General features: G+C 35.0%; 2 protein-coding genes across 5 annotated transcripts; both read right to left on the bottom strand.

The window, feature by feature from the left end:
* Positions 1 to 1,842: 1,842 nt before the first annotated feature.
* On the bottom strand, positions 1,843 to 7,413 carry LOC120091683 (protamine P1 family protein). 4 transcript variants are annotated; one of them, XM_090306802.1, is made up of 4 exons: positions 7,201 to 7,413; positions 5,972 to 6,054; positions 5,234 to 5,292; positions 1,843 to 3,132 (listed from the first exon to the last, which is right to left on the bottom strand). In XM_090306802.1, the coding sequence occupies exon 4, from the start codon at positions 3,102 to 3,104 to the stop codon at positions 2,088 to 2,090; it is 1,017 nt and encodes a 338-aa protein (XP_090162928.1). In that variant the 5' UTR covers positions 3,105 to 3,132; positions 5,234 to 5,292; positions 5,972 to 6,054; positions 7,201 to 7,413; the 3' UTR covers positions 1,843 to 2,087. The 4 variants fall into 4 exon arrangements, with proteins under 4 accessions (XP_090162928.1, XP_090162929.1, XP_090162927.1 ...); XM_090306803.1 differs by lacking the exon at positions 5,972 to 6,054; XM_090306801.1 differs by lacking the exon at positions 5,234 to 5,292.
* Positions 7,414 to 7,568: 155 nt separating this feature from the next.
* LOC120089957 (POLAR LOCALIZATION DURING ASYMMETRIC DIVISION AND protein) lies at positions 7,569 to 10,598 on the bottom strand. Its single transcript, XM_039047410.2, has 4 exons — positions 9,911 to 10,598; positions 8,483 to 8,913; positions 8,008 to 8,263; positions 7,569 to 7,883 (listed from the first exon to the last, which is right to left on the bottom strand). Exons 1-4 carry the CDS (start codon positions 10,413 to 10,415, stop codon positions 7,753 to 7,755), a joined length of 1,323 nt encoding a protein of 440 aa, XP_038903338.1. The 5' UTR covers positions 10,416 to 10,598; the 3' UTR covers positions 7,569 to 7,752.
* Positions 10,599 to 18,728: the final 8,130 nt, after the last annotated feature.

An 18,728-nucleotide genomic window follows, 5' to 3' on the forward strand; every position in this document is an offset into this window, starting at 1 on the left:
ACGGGAGTACTAGAAATTTGCCCGCATGGTTGAATGAATGTGTGTAACTCTGTGTTAAGAAGATTACAAGACGCTCTTTTCTGAAAAGGAATACACTCACAAATTTATCACAAGAAACATTATAGTCAACTAGGGAAAAGACATGTTCTTCTGGGGGCCAATACTTATTTGAGTATCACGTGGAACACTGGAGAACATTGAAGCTGAGAAAAGGCTTTACCTTTTACTGAAGCAAGTAAGTCATCTTTTGTCCCCTTTCTGTGTTTTTGTGGGATTGATTGTTTTCAAGTCTCCATCAACATAATTGTGGATTCTGTCAAAACAAGCAAATGCTGATATAAAACACTCAGCTTTTAGCCTTTTCCTATTTTGTTTTGTTGGCTTTTATCTCAATTGCTTGTATTGGTATACTCCTGCAGGCAACTCAGTATCCTTTTGTTATGGGCAAAAGCAACCCATTTTGCTTTTTATATTACTTCTGGTAAATCCACAGTTCCTCTGTCTAAATTTCCGTTTGGATTTTGTTTTGTTGGAATTTCAGATAGGCAACTAAATTCTCTTCATGTATATAAGTCTTTGTCTTGTTTGAGTTGATAAAACAAGATGACTAGTGTTGTCTAACGGACAATTCGAGATAGTAATTAGTGTCTTTATCTACGTAGCTTTGTTCAAATTGATAAACGTCTTATAATATTAGCTTTTTAATTTATCAATTGTGGAAGTGTAGAATCGAACCATCAACCTTGTTATTGCAATTGGTATCTTTATTTATGAAGTTATTCTCATGTTGACGGTTATATACTTGTTTGTTGGTAGAAGTATGGTGCATTAAAATATTAGGCAAAATAAGGGAAAACAGAAAGAGACATAAACTTCCCTTATATAATATTTCAATTCTGAGACTAGAATTCAAAAGGGGCACACAATTGCCAATGAGTTACTTGAGTTTTTAAATTTATTTCTTGATATCAAGTTCCAGTTTTATCCTATTAAAAAACTTCAATGAATTTTGTACCATCAGTTAAAAATGACTATGTATTTTGTGATTCGAACCTTTAGCCTCCCGCATTTTATTATACTCATGTTGGCAACCAAATTTCATTTTTTTTTTTAAAAAAATGAAGCAGTACAATGGTTAGTAAGTAGAATTTTGTTCAAAATTCTATGATTTGACTGAGAATTGTGTAGAAATTAAAAGAGAAAAGAAAGTGAAACAGAAAAGAGAAGTGAACGGAGAGAAGAGTGATGAAGAAAATGAAGCTTTGAGTGAAGAAGAAGAAAGAGGAAAGAAAGTGTAAAGGAGACAAGACATGTGAAGGAAACCAATGAAAAATGTAATAAAAGGGAAGGTGGGTCTTCTCAGTACTGACCACTACACTATAATTTTCCACTCAATTTTATAAATAAATAAATTCAGTCAGAGTATCCAAAGATGTTTTATTTAACTATCTCCATTCCATCACTATTAACAACCAAAAGCAAAAAACTTCTAATTCAATTTCCAACCCATCTTTTTGAAAAAGAAAATTAAAATTTTAATGGCAAATTCATTTTATAGTTTATAGTTAGAATTTAGTCTTTATTTATTTTTTTTTAATAAAACTAGTATAAATAGGCCGACATTATTTATGAAGTTTTTACACAACACAAATACTATTTTAACAAATTTGTCATTCAACCAAAAAACCCAAAAGTTTTTTTTTTATTTTTTTTTTGGTTTTTTTAAAAGAAAGCTTAAAAAAAATTTTTAAAAAAAATAAAAGAACCAAAAGGTATTGTCTCTGTCTGAAAAAGTGTGTATTAATGGTGCCATGGCAATGCATGTACAGAAAGAAAGAGACATTAAATACAGAAGCTCTAGATTTTGATAGGCAAATAAAATTAACAATTTTTCACAATTTCTTCATCATATCTTTTTTTTTTTTTGCCATGGAGATTCTCTACCACAGCTTTAGAGATGAGAAATTTATACAAAACCCAAAATGGAAAAAAAAAAAAAAAAAAAAAACTATCAATATTGAAGTAAGAAGAAGAAATGAAAGAGTAAAGAAATTAAGATTTAAAAGTGGTATTTTTGCTTATATATATTATGAATTGTTTGGTAAGCAAGAATCAGGAATCCCCAACCTTCTCTTTTTCCAGAATCCGACTTCTGGGTTCATCTTCTCCGCCGTTCTCGACGGTTCTGATTTGCAACGTGTCAAAATCAACGGCCGAGATGAGATTCCAAGGCCTTCTTCTTCTTCCCCTGTTTTTTCTCGTTCGATATTGGCTGATTTGATGATTCTTTCTGAGATAGAATGTTCGTCAATGTTCTTCGCAAATTCCTCGTCCTCCTCGAATTCTAAGCCTCCACTCGGATCTTGATCCGAAACTGAGGCTCTTTGGGATGTGGGTTTCTCAATCTCGACTGTTTTTCCGCCATTGTTGGGCTTCGTGCTCTGTTCTTTTTCTTCTTCTTCTTCTTCCTGATTTTCCTCGTTTCTCAAAGGAGACCCCCAAAATCTACTCGCTAATGATGTCGATCGATATGGAGCAGATCTGCATCTCGTTAGTAACAATGCGTTTTTTGGGGGCGACGAATTAGAAGAAATGAACGCTTCGGCTGTTTCTTCTTCGTCGTCGTCGTCGTCGACAGCGGCAACAACTTGGGTTTCTGGGTTTGAATTTTCAAATCCGCCGTGGAAGGGGGTTTCACGCGGCGGTGAATTTGTTCTAATTTTGGGTTTTCGGCGGAACCCACGTTGGAAAAACGAAACCCATCTCTGAAATATCTTGGGTTTGAATTTCTTTCGAAAACAGGGACAAAATAGAGCTGCTCGGATCCAGCGGCAACGACGGCGCGTAGTAGTACCAGAACGTCTTCGGCGGCGCGTGGAGGAGCGACGAACTCGAACTTGGCCGATGCAAGTGACTTTAGGAGACGAAGGCTCTTGGGTTTCAATGGCGGTGGCGTTGTTCTTCTTTCTCATGAACATCATCGGACTAGCACGTGACCTTCCTCTGCTTTTGCTTCCCACATTGCTCCTCAAAAACCTCATCAATGGCGGTGGGAATTTCTCTGTCCGGCCTGGGCTCGATATCGGCTTCGCCGATGGCTTCATTTTCAAAAGCCTTCTTCTTCTTCAATCACTGTTACAAAAAATAAAAATAAAAATAAACTTCTGCAGAGCTTTTTTTTGGTTCCTCTCTCTGCAATCGCCGCCGTGAAAATGGGCGGTTTCCGGCCTAGTTCTTCACTGGTAGAGTAAGAAGGTTTCGTTTCACTAAGGAAATTTATGAGTTTTTCATTTTCCTTTGTTTTTTTTGTTTTTTTCTTTATTTTTTTGTGGAGAAATATTTGTTTTGTGTGTGAATATTTATATGAGTGAGTGCACGGATGGTGAATCGACCGCAGGGATTTTTCTATATTATAACTTTATAAGATTAGAAGTATTCGTCTTTGTGGGGTTATTTGGGTAATTTCAACAGGGTTTTATTTATTTATTTTAAAATATATGTGAATCAGGTCTCTCTGATATATATATATATATATATATATATATATATATATATGTTTTTTTAATTTTTAAATGGAAGAGAGTAGTAGCTGATTGAATACTGATGTGAACGTAAGCAGAGGTAGCCGTTTTAGTCTTTGGATATTTGACTATTTGTTTAATGTTTTACACTTTTCTTAATTAATGGAGTTTAATATTCTTAGTTTTGACTAGTGATTTAACACCAAAATGCAGTAATAAAGAGGTATTTAAATTAATTGAAAGAGAGAAAAAAAGCCTTGTTAATTAATTGTATATAGAAGAAAAATAAGAGATCAAAGTATTACTGGTTACATTTAAAAAATAACTCCCCATGTATATGTAGAAGTTCATTAGTCAGTTAGCAAACTTATATTGATATGTTGATAACATCGACTGACCAACTACACAATGGTCAATCAATTTCAATCGAATCGTCGAGAAATCCGATCAATTACTGAGAATAAAAATGAATTAAAGATGAATAATGTTATTATATATACATAGATAAAGAAGAAGGAATGAAGAATAAGAGTTTTTTTAGTTTAACATGGAGTGTAGTGATTTGAACCTCAAATATTTTGGTCAAGAGTAACATCAATCCTTGAAATTAGAAGAAATCGTTGTATAAAAAACAACACATCCACCATCTCAGGCAAGTCCATCTACTTCTACACAAATTTCCATTAACAAATAATTTTTTTTTCTAAAAAAAAGGGTTTAAAAACCCAAATGAAAATAGGAAAAATTCACCCTTACTCCAATTCATATCCTCCATATCTTGAAAATTATTTCTTATACTTTTATGTCAATTGAACTATGCTTATTTTAGTAAAAGTTTTGGAATTTTGAGTATCACACGTGGAAATATGAAAATTTTAGTATTTGATCTCAAAGAAATGACACATGTTACTTACGTGTGTTCATGTTGGCAAGAAATTTAGAGTTTTGAATGAAACTAAGAGTATAGTGAAGGTTTAGGCTCAAACCTAATAAAATGGTACCATTATTCAAATGTGGAGAGGATTAATTAGGTCTCTGACTCTACCTAGAGAATAGTGTTAATTCATACATTTTTTTAAAAAAAGATTAAAGTTGAATATGTGAAAACAATAAGTTGGTCAGGAATTAAGATTAAGAGATGGAATAATGGGAATTAGAGAATGAAAGTTTGTTATGGGTTGTTGTTAAATTAGGTTGAAGCATTGATGATGATGTGACAAAGAACACTACATAGAGAGAAGTGAGCTTTGGCTGATTTTATTTTCTTGTCTTTTATTTTTATTTTGTTTTTTGTTTTTTGTTTTTGCTTTTTGAAATGGGCCTAGGGTTTTCCACTTTTTCACTCTTTAGAATCATTTGAACTCCCTATTGATTGAATTTTGATTGATGCCACTTTCCCCCTTTTTAATCATAATTTTTCTCTTAAATCCTCAGACCGTTTCAATTATTTCATTGTCCCCACCTTCCTTTTCACCCCCCTCTCCTGGAGGAAAAAAATAGAAAAAATTCAAAATGTTTGCATAACCACAAAAATAATCCATTTTTCTTCCTAATCTTACAATTTTAAACCTTAACCTTAGTATGTTTCAAAAAAAACAAAACCCTAAACTTGGTTAGATATTGCAAGTTTTTTTTCCATCTGTTTATTCAGTTCATTTCATTAACTTCAAAGATTTGTATTATAATTAAAGCGTAGGATGGAAGAACCAAACCTCTGACTTCAAAATCGATAATACAAGCATTCTGCCAATTGAACCATGCTCATGTTGGTCTGTATAATGCATATGTTTTATATTATATTATTTTCTTTTTTTATAGTAATGATCAATAATACTAATTTTATGTCAAAAAGCATATGAGAATATTTTTAAAAAAATGAATTTCCAAACAAAAAGATTACCAAAGGATAAAAATTACAAATTTCAAATTGTGGTTAAGTTTGGAGTAAATTTGATGAAATCGAAAAAAGTAAGGTAAAAGTTGATTTTTCCCCTATATATTAAATTTCTATTTTATGTTTTGGTTCTAAAATCCCACTTTCATTTTTAGAGTTCTAGAGAAGAAGAGATGTTAAATCTCCGTTATCGACCAAATCAATTTCGAGATTATAGGTTTGATTTCCTCATGCGCATCATAAATGAAAATATATAAATAAAGATTTCCCTAATCTTTTTTTAACAAAAGAATGAAACTTCAGAAAAAAAATTATTATTTCCTTGAGAATGGAGTGGTTGTCTAAATAATTTAAGCTTTTCTTCACCTAAAAGTCAGTCTTAAAATGGACGATTTAGGGCATCCAACACGAATCGTATGGGTGAAAGTTCAACAACCTGAATGGAGTAAAACTAAAAGATTGTAAAGAATTTAAACTTATACCCTTTTTTTTTTACCAACGATAAAATCTCTAATGAAAGGTAAAGGGATATCATTTTTACCCCATTAATACATACCTTTTTGTTCTTTCTTTCCTTGACTTCTAAGTTCTTTAACCTTTTCATTAAGCATATTTCACGCTTAGAAATGGACAATTCTCCTATTTTACAAAAATCATAATGTTACTAAAAAAATGGTTTGAGACAGCTATGAGATTTATAAATTTGAATATACTATACATATCCATTGGGGTAAAGTTAATTTTGACAAAATTGATACATGTGACACATGTAGCAGAATAAGCCATATGGACCAATTTGATCAAAATTAATGGTAAATTTTAATGAAATGGTATGGTTTTCAAATATTCCCAAGCACATGGTGGGTGGAAACAATTTTCAAGAAGTAGAGGGTAGGACTTGGAAACAAAATAAGCAAACCACATGGCTTTGATTTGTAAATATCCCTAAAGTCGATACAAATATAATTCTAAGACTCAGTTTAACCATTCCATTTTTAGTTTTTGAAAATTAAGCTTATAACATTTATTTCACCTCTACACTTCTTGGTTTCCAAAAACCAAGCCAAGTTTTGAAAACTCAAAAGAGTAATTATCAAAAACTTGCTTTTGTTTTTAGAATTTAGCTTAGAATTCAACTCTTTTACTTAAAAAAGATATAAACTATTATAAGAAATTAAACCAGAATAGTTTTAATTTTAAAACACCAAATAGTTAAGAAACAGAATCTAAGTATTTTAATTCTATTTTACTGTAGCTTATTATAACTTGAGCAAATATCTACTTGTACACTATTTGCCACTAAAATTAAACTATATCACTAAGGTCTCAATTGATAACCATTTGGTTTTTTGTTTTTAGTTTTTTAAAATTAAACCTATAAACATCTCTTATGCCTCTAAAGTTCTTGCTTTGTTATCTACTCTTTATCCATGTTTTCAAAAACTAAGTCAAATTTTGAAAACTAACAAAAAAAAAAAAAAAAAAAAAAAAGTTTTTATTTTTAGAATTTGGCTAAGAATTCAAGTCTTCTGCTTAAGACTGGAACAAAATATAGTAAGAAAATAAGAGGAAATAGACTTAATTTTTAAAAACTAAAACAAAAAACGAAATGATTGCAAAACGGGGCCAAGCAATTTAGGACCTATTAAAAATAAAATAATAAATTAAACTATATAAGGTGACAAAACATTAACAATCAGAAGAGAAGATCAATGACATAAAAGAATTTTCCAGAATAATTAATAAAGTCGACAATAAGCAACTTTTAGCACAAAAACAACATACCTTTTATACATCAAGATGAAATTCTTCCTTGTGAAGAGTAGGAAGGTACACGTGTGAAACAAAGTCCAGCACAGCATGTCACTGTCTCCTCCAGCAACTTCAACCTCGACAAAGAGAAATGGCAATATGGTCAAATCATATATAGAGCGAGTGCAACACACTTCCAATCACCATTTTTTTTTCCCAAGGAATTCCAAACTCCACCAAAAGATGCTGCCTTTTAAGCCATTATCTTTCAGTATGGTTGGAAATTTCCAAAATGGGGTTTGGACTAACAAGTAATTTCATCCCGCAGACAAGAAGACAAAAGGTCAACTTATATTGCTGGCTTCCATTTTGGTGGGGCTAACAAAGTCAACAGAGAATCATTCAGTGAAGTTCAGCTCTAAATCTCATCTGCTAGAAATATAATATTACATAATATGTTCAACAACGCATGTGGTTTTATGAGAGATATACAATTTGATGTGTGATCGTGCCAGTTAGGGGCGGTGTAAGTTAAGATCTGGCAGTTTTCTAACTATTTATTGCAACTATTCTAAAATTCTATCATCATACATTACAATGCCAGGGTTCAGATTCAACTGGCCTTTTCATCCCTACCACTGCTGATCTCATTGGTTCAAAGCCCTGCTCCCACGAGATGCTTTGCTGCGACTCGGTATGGGCTTCAGCTTCATCATCTGGGATCAAACACAATACGTTAGAGATTATTCGATTTGCAAACCAGTTGAGGTGAGCAAATATTGCAAGAGATATCTGATTGTGATCAATACTAATACAACTGCTAGTTAAAGATAATCTTGCCTGAAACAGTTGTCAGAGAGAATTCAGTGAGGCGTTTGACGCAGTCCTTCAAGGCTTGGAGTTCAGCTTCTTTCTCATTTAGCTTGGATTGGGCAACATGCAGTTCAGATTCCAACTCCACAATTTGATGCTCCTGCTGTTCAATAAGCAAATGGCAGAGTTTCTGATCCAATTCGGCTGGTACTACTCCATGCGAGGGATAAGCATGAGATCTCGAGTTCTCTGGCCCATGTAATTCAATAGATGAAACTTTGGTCTGCAATACTTGGTAGGAAAAATACCAATTAAATCAAGTTAGCATAAGATAGATAGATTTATTATTTAGCAATGATTGAAACTCGTCCTGCTAACAGCTATTCATCAAGATCTGATTGAAACTTCTGAACTTTTCTAGTTTCCATGTTTCAAAGATGGAGTTAGTTGGAAAAGTTAATGCAGTAGGAGGGTATGCCCCATTAAGACTTAAAAATACCACCTTTTCCAGGTCCGTTATAGCTCCTGCTTGGCAAGATTCTTCTGTTGAGCACCATGGCAGTTTTTCCAATTCAGTCACGAGCTCTGCTTCCAGTTGATCCATTTCATGTATCTCTGGATCTGGTTCTTCAGTAAGAACACTGCTTTCACATTCCCCATCATCAAACATAGACACTGTGTAATTTCTCACCTCACTCAGATGCCGGAACTCTGCGCTCGACCTGTCAATTTCAGGTTGAATTGTATTGCATTCTCTAGCTTTGCTTGCCTGCACGTGATGTGAATATTTTCTCTTGTAAAGTTCTGATTTCAATTCTCGAACAACTTTTGCAGTCTCGTCCACAGTAACATTCAACTTATTAATTTCTGCTTTTCCTGCTGACATCATGTACATGATTCCAACACCAATACCCCAATGAAATAAAGAGCCATCTGAAAAGTGAAAAGCACATAAAAGCCACTCATGAATAGTAACTAGAGATGATTGATTCATAGAAACAGCTGATATGATAGATATATATGTTCCATGGTGAACAGCCACAGTTTATGTTTATCATGCATAAGATTTGGTAACTATTTCAAATTTAAATACCAACAAACAGGCACCATATCACAAATTCATACAAAATGGGGCACAGTGATACTATTGCTAGACATTTCTACAAGATAATGAAGTTAAAAGCTCAATGAGCCCAAAATGCTAGAGAATCTGAAAAAACAAAAACAAAAACAAAAACAGGAACAACAACAACAAAGGCTGTAACCACCCTTCCTAAATACATATCCCCATCCCCAGGGATGCCTTGGCCTTGGGATTGGAATGTTTGGAGTCCTAGCTTCAAACCCAAACTGAAAACTAAATAACTTAAAACTCTTGGTCTTTTGGAGCTGGCCTGATTGTTAAGGCTCCTGAAAAAAAGTGGGGCTCCCAAAGATTAGTGAGATTAGTAAGACGGGTCATCAACATAAAGCTAACAGAGGGGCCACGCCTTAATAATGCAAGAAAAAGAAAAAGAATACATTGCAGGAACAAAGGTTGCATAGCTTTTATCAATTTTCCATCTAAGCAATTGTTCACACCCCAACCCACACCATGCAACAAGACCTTCGAGGTATGCAGTTCCCTATCAATTAAAGAATGATACAAAAATATATGACTCTGTTTTCACCGAATTAGTCTACAAACAACAAACAAAAAGTTCTTTTAAAACCAAGTTACATTGAAGATCAGGAACATTCAAACTCGAGGTGCAAGCCAAGAAACTAACTGAATAATATTTCTACATTTCTATAATAAAAGATCGCTCAAAAGAAGATTCGCCGGGAGGATCATTAGCAGTTGAAACTTGAAATAGTTCTATCAGCACCGATCTTTCCGAGAAACCAAACAGAAATTGGAGGATTTATATTTAAATGATCATCATCTTACCTTTGGAAGAGCAGGATTCACTCTTGGCAGCACCTAAGTTCTTACTAGTTCTTCTCTTTTTCAAACAAACAGAAAACCTTCCCGAACTCTTTTTCGGCTCCATCGCCAATTCTCCAGCACCAGTACAATTCTCCACTTCGACATTTCTCTCCCTAGCTTCTTTTGCCCCTCCACGGTACCGAATCCTTGTTTTCTTCCGAAAATTCTTCGATCGAAGTCGAAAGCTCGTCACTCCACGAGAATCCGAACTCGAAAACCTGAAAATCCCCTCACGTCCAGACTCATTAAGTTCATTTGTGACCATCGGGGACCCAAATTCCGTATCGATCGAACCCTCGAACTTCACAATGCCATCAGGTTTCTCTCCATCTTCGCAACTCTCATCACATTTCTTCGATTCTTCTGCAAGTGAAGTCCCGTTAGGGTTTACACCGGCGCCCAAAATGTGCTTTGCGACCAGTCCGGTGGATCCTGCCACCGCGGCCGCCAGAAGAACCTGCCACATGGAGATCAAAAAGGAAAAACAGAACAACAATCTTGAAGAGAGAGAGAGAGAGAAGATGGTATCGAAGAAATGGTTAGTGATGTGGTGGAGGTCCGCCGTTGATGGTCAGTGCCACCGTGACAGTTTAGTCGTACTGATTTGGAAAGAGTTCTCACTGGATTCAGTCACATGGTTCCCGCTTTAAAGCGTCGTCCCCACGATAGGAAACTACAAATCGACTTTTTTGAATTTTATGGGCCGTGGTTACGGACTGGGCTACATCGTACGGCCCACGTATTTGGGCTGAACTGAGTAATGGGTTTTTTTTTTCCTTCTAGAGAAATCGGAGGAAATAGCAAGAACTCTTCTTCAAATATCTATCGATTGTTCAACAAATCGTTCAGTCAGCACGAACACGAACAACCAGACGCACCTCGAACCCAATCGAGTCCAACTCGATTCTTGAACTAAACAAGAACACCACCACAAGTGTTACCTTGGTATTTTCAGTGTGAGAATCCGGAAGTTGTGGGTTTTGTATGATCTTGGATTGAGGAAAACATGAGGTATACGATCGAGTAAATGGAAGGTGAATACTGTCTATCGTATAGACAATATACTCGATCGTTTAGAAGATGAAGCTTATCGTATAGACTTTGCTACTTGACCGTGTAGCAACAATCAAGTGAGTAACTATTGTATAGTCAACTCGTAGTTCAATCGTGTATGCTCTCAACGGTATCGCTTGGTAAAAAAACACTTTTTAGTCTATAGCCTTTTTCGGGAGATTTTCCGAATGAATCATCATACTACTTTTTGGAAAACAATTTTCCTTTTATTTCACAGTTACCATAAAACTTCCAATAACCTCCCACTCAATTCGGTTATTAGAGAAAAAGAATTAATTATCATATAATTAATATTTTATAAATAAATATTTTATAACCTATAGTTTTAATATTTCATCAAATGAAACATATAAACCATAGTTCTTTTTCTATTTTATATAAATCATATTTATATTAATTCCTCCAATTAATGTATCTAATACATCATATCAATTATATCATGTATAATTGAATTTCTTCTTATTAATTTGAACACTTCAAACTAACCCAAAATATTATTCTCAACTTGAACCTATTGAGCTACCAAGGGATCTCATGGACCTGTAGCTTGAAACTCCAATGGTACATGAATAACTGACTAAACTCTTTAGTCACAAGATCCACCATTCGTTAACTATTGGTCACTCCACTAAAGACCGACAGCTACACTCTTCGCACTACAGATATATGTCTATGTCTATATGACAAATCAACAGTACGATGACCCTTCACAAATCGCTCGTAAGTACAACTAGGCCAATTTACCGTTTTGCCCCTGTAGTTACATCTAACTCTTTAAGTACCACCGATTCCTCTATTGAACAATAAGTCATGGTCCTACTATGACTGAGTCTTCTCTTCTAAAGAGAGGGAGTGACCACTATGTTCAAGACCTGGAATCAGCCCTTAAGGGAACAATTTATCTACTTACCTCTGTTTTGAGGAATGAGTGAAATTTGTCTTGTGTAGTTGAGTTCCCAGCTCCTCAATCAGACAAATCCTAAAAAAAGTAGGCTTGTTGAGTTGACAATCTGGCCACTCTCCCCATACTAATCAAAGAACCGTTCTCGTAGGCAGGAGTTCCCAACTCACTAAAGATTAAGGTCATGTCACTTATGGTCATTTCAGTGAAATGTAAATCTTAATTATCAACGATGTTATATAAAGAGACTAATCATCTCGTGGTCCGATCTTATATAAACCTTTTGTATAGGACACTCCCGCTTGCATATCTTCACATGAATGGCCAGGATCATACCATTTGTAGCACTTTACAACACTTGTAAACATCTACAAAGCGGGTCGTATCCGTAGTGTCACCAGGATAATGTATCCCTTCTTTATCCTTATGCTACAGACCATTTAAGTTATTACTTAAGGCATGATCCACTTGTATGTCTCACATACATGCTTAAGTTACATAAAATAACCACAGATCTCAGTTTATTGGATTGAGTAAATGCTTATAAAATAACACTTATTTTATTAATAACGTGTGTACAAAATGTTTACAAACTACGAGACCACCAAGAGAATTAGGACACCAATCTCAACAATCTTCCACTTGTCCTAATGCCCCAAGAGACTAATATACAATACATAAAGAAAGTACAATATACAATAAACTAGGGCATACTCTATACCCAGTATCATCTACCACTTGCCTTAAACAAGGTGTCGCATGTCCCGTAGACTCAGACTCTCCAGATGACCCTCGAACACTTTAGTCGTGAGAGCCTTTGTAAACGGATCAGTAGCGTTATGCTCCGACCAATCTTCGTGACTATCACATCACCGCAATGCACAATCTCCCTGATCAAATGATACTTCTATTCAATATGCTTGCCTTTTCGGTGACTTCGAGGTTCCTTAGAATTTACCACAACCTCGTTGTTATCACAATAGAGTGTGATCGACAAAGACATATTTGGAACAACTTCCAAATCTATAGGGAACTTTATGAGTCAAACAGTCTCTTTAGCAGCTTTACAAGCGGCTACGTATTCGACTTCTATAGTGGAGTCCGCGATGCATCCTTGCTTGATGCTTCACCAAACTATAACTCCTCCATTCAAAGTGAACACTCACCCTGATGTCGATTTCCAAGAATCTCTATTAGTCTGAAAGTCAGAGTGTGTGTATCCTGTAAGGATCAAATCCTTATCTCCATACATGAGAATATAGTCTCTCGTTATCCGAAGATACTTGAGAATCGTTTTGATTGCCGTCCAGTGATCTAATCATGGATTGGACTGATATCGACTGACAATCCCTATTACATAACAAATATCAGGTATAGTACATAACATTGCATACATGAGGCTTCCAACAGCCGAAGCATAGAGAATTCATCTCATTTCCTCAACCTCTTGAGGTGTATTAGGACACTGTTCCTTAGACAAAATAATTTTATGCTTGAAAGGTAATAAACCCCTCTCGGAATTCTGCATCGAGTACCTGATCAACATCTTATCAATGTACGATGCCTGAGACAAGGCCAACCTTTTGTTCTTACGATCCTGAATGATCTGGATCCCTAGAACATACTGCACCTCTCCCAAATCTTTTATTTGGAATTGGGCGGCTAGCCACGTTTTAATGTCAGTTAGAAAACCTACATTATTCCCAATGAGTAGGATATCATCCACATACAGCACTAGGAAAGCTACTGAACTGTTGATGATTTTCTTGTAAACATAAGGCTCATTAACATTCTGATCAAAATCATGATTTGATCGCACTATCAAATCTAATGTTCCACGATCTAGATGCTTGTTTCGGCCCATAGATGAACCTATTAAGCTTGCAAACTTTTTTCTCTTGATCTGAAACAATTAACACCTCTGGTTGAACCATGTAAATGGTCTCAAGATTACCATTCAGAAAGGCAGTCTTGATGTCCATTTGCCATATCTCATAATCATAAAATGTGGCTATGGAGAGGAGAATCCAGATAGACTTCAACATGACAAGAAAGTTTTCTCATAGTCCACTCCTTCAATCTGGGTATAATCCTTTGCCACGAGTCTAGACTTAAAGGTAGGGGTGTTCATGGGTTGGGTTGGGTTGGGTTGAAAGATTTTTTAGACTCAACTCAATTATTCAGATTGTAAATTTTTTTCAACCCAAATGACCCTTATTAAAAAATGAACCCAACCCAACCCAACCATGAAATATTTGGGTTGGGTTGGTTCGGGTTAATCGGGTCATTTATTTAAAATTTTGTTCTAAAAAGAAGCAAAACTTAAATATGTGAAAATCTAATTTAATTGTTTTCATATATTGAATTAAGATTAACTACTCAATTTCAATTTATATAGTGAAAATTTTCTTTCTAAAGTGCAAAGAAACTAGAGTTGTTGAAAAATAAATTATTCAAAAAATATTTAAATTAAATAAAATTAAAATCAACGTATGTATAAATAATTGTGTTATAAGTAATAAAAAAATATATTTTAAAGTTAATAATAAATTCGGGTTGGTTTGTGTTATATTAGGTGAATTCATGAACCAATCCAACCCATAAAGTTTTTTATTTGAACCCAACCCAACCCAAACCGCACGGATTGGGTTGAGTTGATCGGTTTTTTCAGGTCAGCGGGTTTTTTGAACACCCCTACTTAAAGATCTGCACATTTCCATCTATACCTCGTTTTCTCTTGTAGATCCACTTACACTCTATAGGTTTTACCCCATCAGGCTGATCCACAAGTTCCCAAACAAAATTGAAGTACATAGACTTCATTTCCTGATTCATGGCTTTAATCCACTAATCTTTATCAACGTTCTTCATTCTTGCTTATAAGATAATGGATTCTCAACTCCATCATCAGATATGATGTTTTGGGCTTCAGTCAAACCCATGTAGCATTCCGGTAAGTTCTCAACCCTCCCACTACGTCGAGCAGTCTCAACTCTTGAGATAGTTGACTTGATGAATCGACATCAACAACTCTTGTTGATTTATCAGTCTTTTCAACAACTCTTGTTGAAATCTCAGTAGTCTCACTAGAAATCTTATTTAAAACAAGTTTACTTTGTGGCTTATGATCCCTGATGTGGTCTTCTTCCAAGAAGATAGCATTTGTTGACACAAACACCTTATTCTCACTTGGATCATAAAAGTATCCACCTCTCGTTTCTTTGAGGTAGCCTACAAAGAGACAAACTTTCGAACGTGGTTCCAACTTTTTAGGGTTAGCCATTAACACGTGAGTCGGACATCTCCAAATCTTGAAATGGCGTAAACTACCTTTATGGCCTTTCCATAGCTCAAAAGGTATTTTAGAAAAACTTTTTGAGGGAACATTGTTCAAAATATAACATGCAGTCTCCACTGCAAATCCCCAAAACGAGTTTGGAAGATGAACATAACTCATCATAGACCGAACCATATCCAACAAGGTTCTGTTTCTTCTTTCTGATACACCATTCTACTGAGGTGTACCTAGGGTCGAGAGTTGGGACATGATTCCATGTTCTATCATATAGTTCTTAAATTCTAAGTCCATATACTCTCCACCACGATCAGATCATAGTATTTTTATTTCTTACCTAATGAGTTTTCAACTTCAGCCTTATACTCCTTGAACTTGTTAATGACGTCAGACTTATGTTGCATTAGGTATAGATACCCATATCTTGAATAATCATCTATGAAAGAGATGAAATATTCATACCCACCTCGAGTTCTAACACTCATCGGACCACAGAGGTCTGAATGTATAAGCTCCAAGGTTTCCTTAGTTCTATAACCTTTTCCAGTAAAAGGTCGTTTGGTCATTTAGCCTTCAAGGCATGATTCACATACCGGCAAGGAGTTTTCTTCTAAACCATTTAAAAGTCCACATTTCACCAACTTCTCAATCTTATTGAGGTTGATGCGACCTGACCTTATATGCCAACGATGGGTGTTTTCCTTAGGAGAAACCCTTGGTCTTTTTGCAGTTGTCGCTGTTTTGAACATTACAGTATTAAGCAAGGCTTTTATGACTAACGGTCTTAGTACATACAAGTTATTTTCCATCGAACCAAAACCAAAACCAATCTCCATACCATTATTGAAAATAAACATTTATCAGAAAAGGAGACAGTATGACCTTATTCAATTAGACAAGAAAATGAGATTAAATTCCTCTTGATATGAGGAACTACATAAACATTATCCAGTAATAAATAATGTTTCTTGTCCAAAAATAAGTTCAGCCTGCCTACAACAACAGTTGAAACAACCTCACCAGTACTGACTCGAAGAGTCAATTCTCCATCTTCCAATGTTTTCTAGGAACTAAATCCTTGGTAGGAAGAACTTACGTGGTTAGTAGCACCTGAATCAAGTATCTAGGCAGAATCATCATTCTCTACCAAACACGTCTCCAAGACAAATAAATTATATTTACTGTCTTTAGACTTCTTCCTCTTCTAGAGAGTGGGATTAGTATCAAAACCTAAATAAGCTCCAAGTTCCATTTCAGAGAACAATTCTCGTTGATGAACTTTATTTGAGTCAGCAAAGTTGTTTTCTCTTTTAGTCCCTTGACATTCAAGAAAGACTAGAGATTATCTTTGGAACTGACACTACTGGTTTCTTTGTCATTCATCCCTTTTTGCTCAAAAAGTGAGAAATGACGTTCAAACAATTCTTACAATGAGTCCATGATCTGATGTGCAATGACCATGTTCTTAACCCTTTTGGCCAATGCATTAGGTATGCTAGCCAAAATATGAAGTCGGACCAACAAGTTAGCCTTCATCCACACCTCATATGCATTACGAACATTTCACGATGCATCAAGGGTCGGGACTTGAGGACACTCCTAAACCATGACAAAATTGAGGTTGTTTACCACGAAATATGTTTTAAGAGACTCTTTCCAATGTATGTAATCGGTCAGACTGGTTAAACTAAAAGAGGCAACTAACAGAATATCATACATGTCGCTGAAAAATAAACACATTGATCTACATTAGATTTTAGCAAATACTCATGAAAAAAAATCCAATCTGGTTTAGCAAAATCTAAATGAACCTCATGTGACGTCTAATTTTGCAATGACGCTTTAATGGTTTAGGACAAAAGCCACCGAGGGTAGTCAATTTATCCCTCCTCTGAATTGAGACACTCTCAACCAATCATTAACACTAGAACAACTCTTGTTCCTATAATGACTAGCCATAATTGATTTGGTCAATAAATCATTAACTTGCTTAACAATTTCTCGTAAGTGTGACCCTTCATTTTCGATTTTAGAGTTTTGCCCCAAGTAGCCAATCCGAAAGCAAAAAATTCGGTTGGGGCAAAACTAAAGCGACCCTATCCATTTATGGAGTTCACATTGATATTAACCAACCGCACAAACCATCCGAAGGGAGACGCTTTCAGGGCGCCACGAGGCCATGCAAGAAGATCTAACGATGCAAACCAATGATGAAGACTGCAGGACATGTTGACACACATTCTTCACCCACTTACTATAAATACTCTTTCCATCCACCTTGATATTGACTCATGCAAACACCATCCAAAGGGGGATGCTTCCAAGGTACCACGAGGCCAAGCATGATTCTCATGGTGCGAACATCAAGGGAGAAATATGAGTGGAATTGACATATCATATATATCTTTTCCTCCCATTGAGTATTTTATAGCTTAGGGTTTAGTTTACTTAGAAAAAACACGAGTAATGATTTTAACTAAGTGACTTTTTAAGTTTGCCCAAAAGTAACTCTTACTTTGGAAAGTTGAACAACTTTTGATTATCATTCATTAAACACTTTAACGAAGTCTTTGATCAACTGTTGCATGCTTGTAGTAAATCTATCTAATTTATCTTTCCAGGTAGGTTCTCAGGTAGGGGTGTTCTGTTTCTATCAGCTTAAATACCCCAGCCTAGGCAGAACTCGTCTTAGACAAAAGGTCTCTTATAGATAGATTTAATATAATTTAATCTTTTATGGAAATCAATTTAATCTTATAAATCGATTCAAAAGATTAAACTTGGGTATCTAATCTCATTAGAACCATGAACTTAGGTCTATCTCAACCAAATTTTAAAACCCTTTTAAAACATGAGTTCACCTAAGTTCACATGCAACTCTTTCTTATTGATTTTAGTTCTAATTTCCATTATAACATTTATAAAAAGAAATAACTAAAACCAACCACAATTAAAAGAAACACATTTAAAAAGCATTCATAACTCTTATAGATAAGCCTAAGTGTCATGCTCCATGCATTGTTCATTAATTACTACTTGTATATAACTCTTATATAACAAAGCAATGAATCAAGCATACATGCTCCCACATACCCTTATACTATAACTCTTATAATATAAAGATGATGCATAAATATAACTCTTATATTATAAGATGCATGAGCATGTTTTCTTGTAATTTCATTATGCCATTTACTATATATAACACTTATAATATATGATACATGAATAAAATGCTTAACCTAAGGTGGGTTTTAAATCTATATGTCATACACTATGACATATAACAAACATACATCTCATGTACATTAGAGAAAAGTTGATGAATCGGGATAATTAGCCTCAAATCCTTAAGAATAAAGCTAACTATTACAAAAAGCGTTGAGTCCACCGGTTCAAACAGGCGAATTGGGTCTTGAACCGTCCGGGCGAAGTCGTGTCTCCTTGATCGTGTAACAGCTCCTTGTGATCATTAGGAAATGCTATATGAGCATAAACGATCATTTAAC

The sequence above is a fragment of the Benincasa hispida genome, chromosome 11 (assembly GCF_027475165.1).
Source record: "Benincasa hispida cultivar pf3 chromosome 11, pf3_genome.v1.1, whole genome shotgun sequence".
Lineage (NCBI taxonomy): Eukaryota > Viridiplantae > Streptophyta > Magnoliopsida > Cucurbitales > Cucurbitaceae > Benincasa > Benincasa hispida.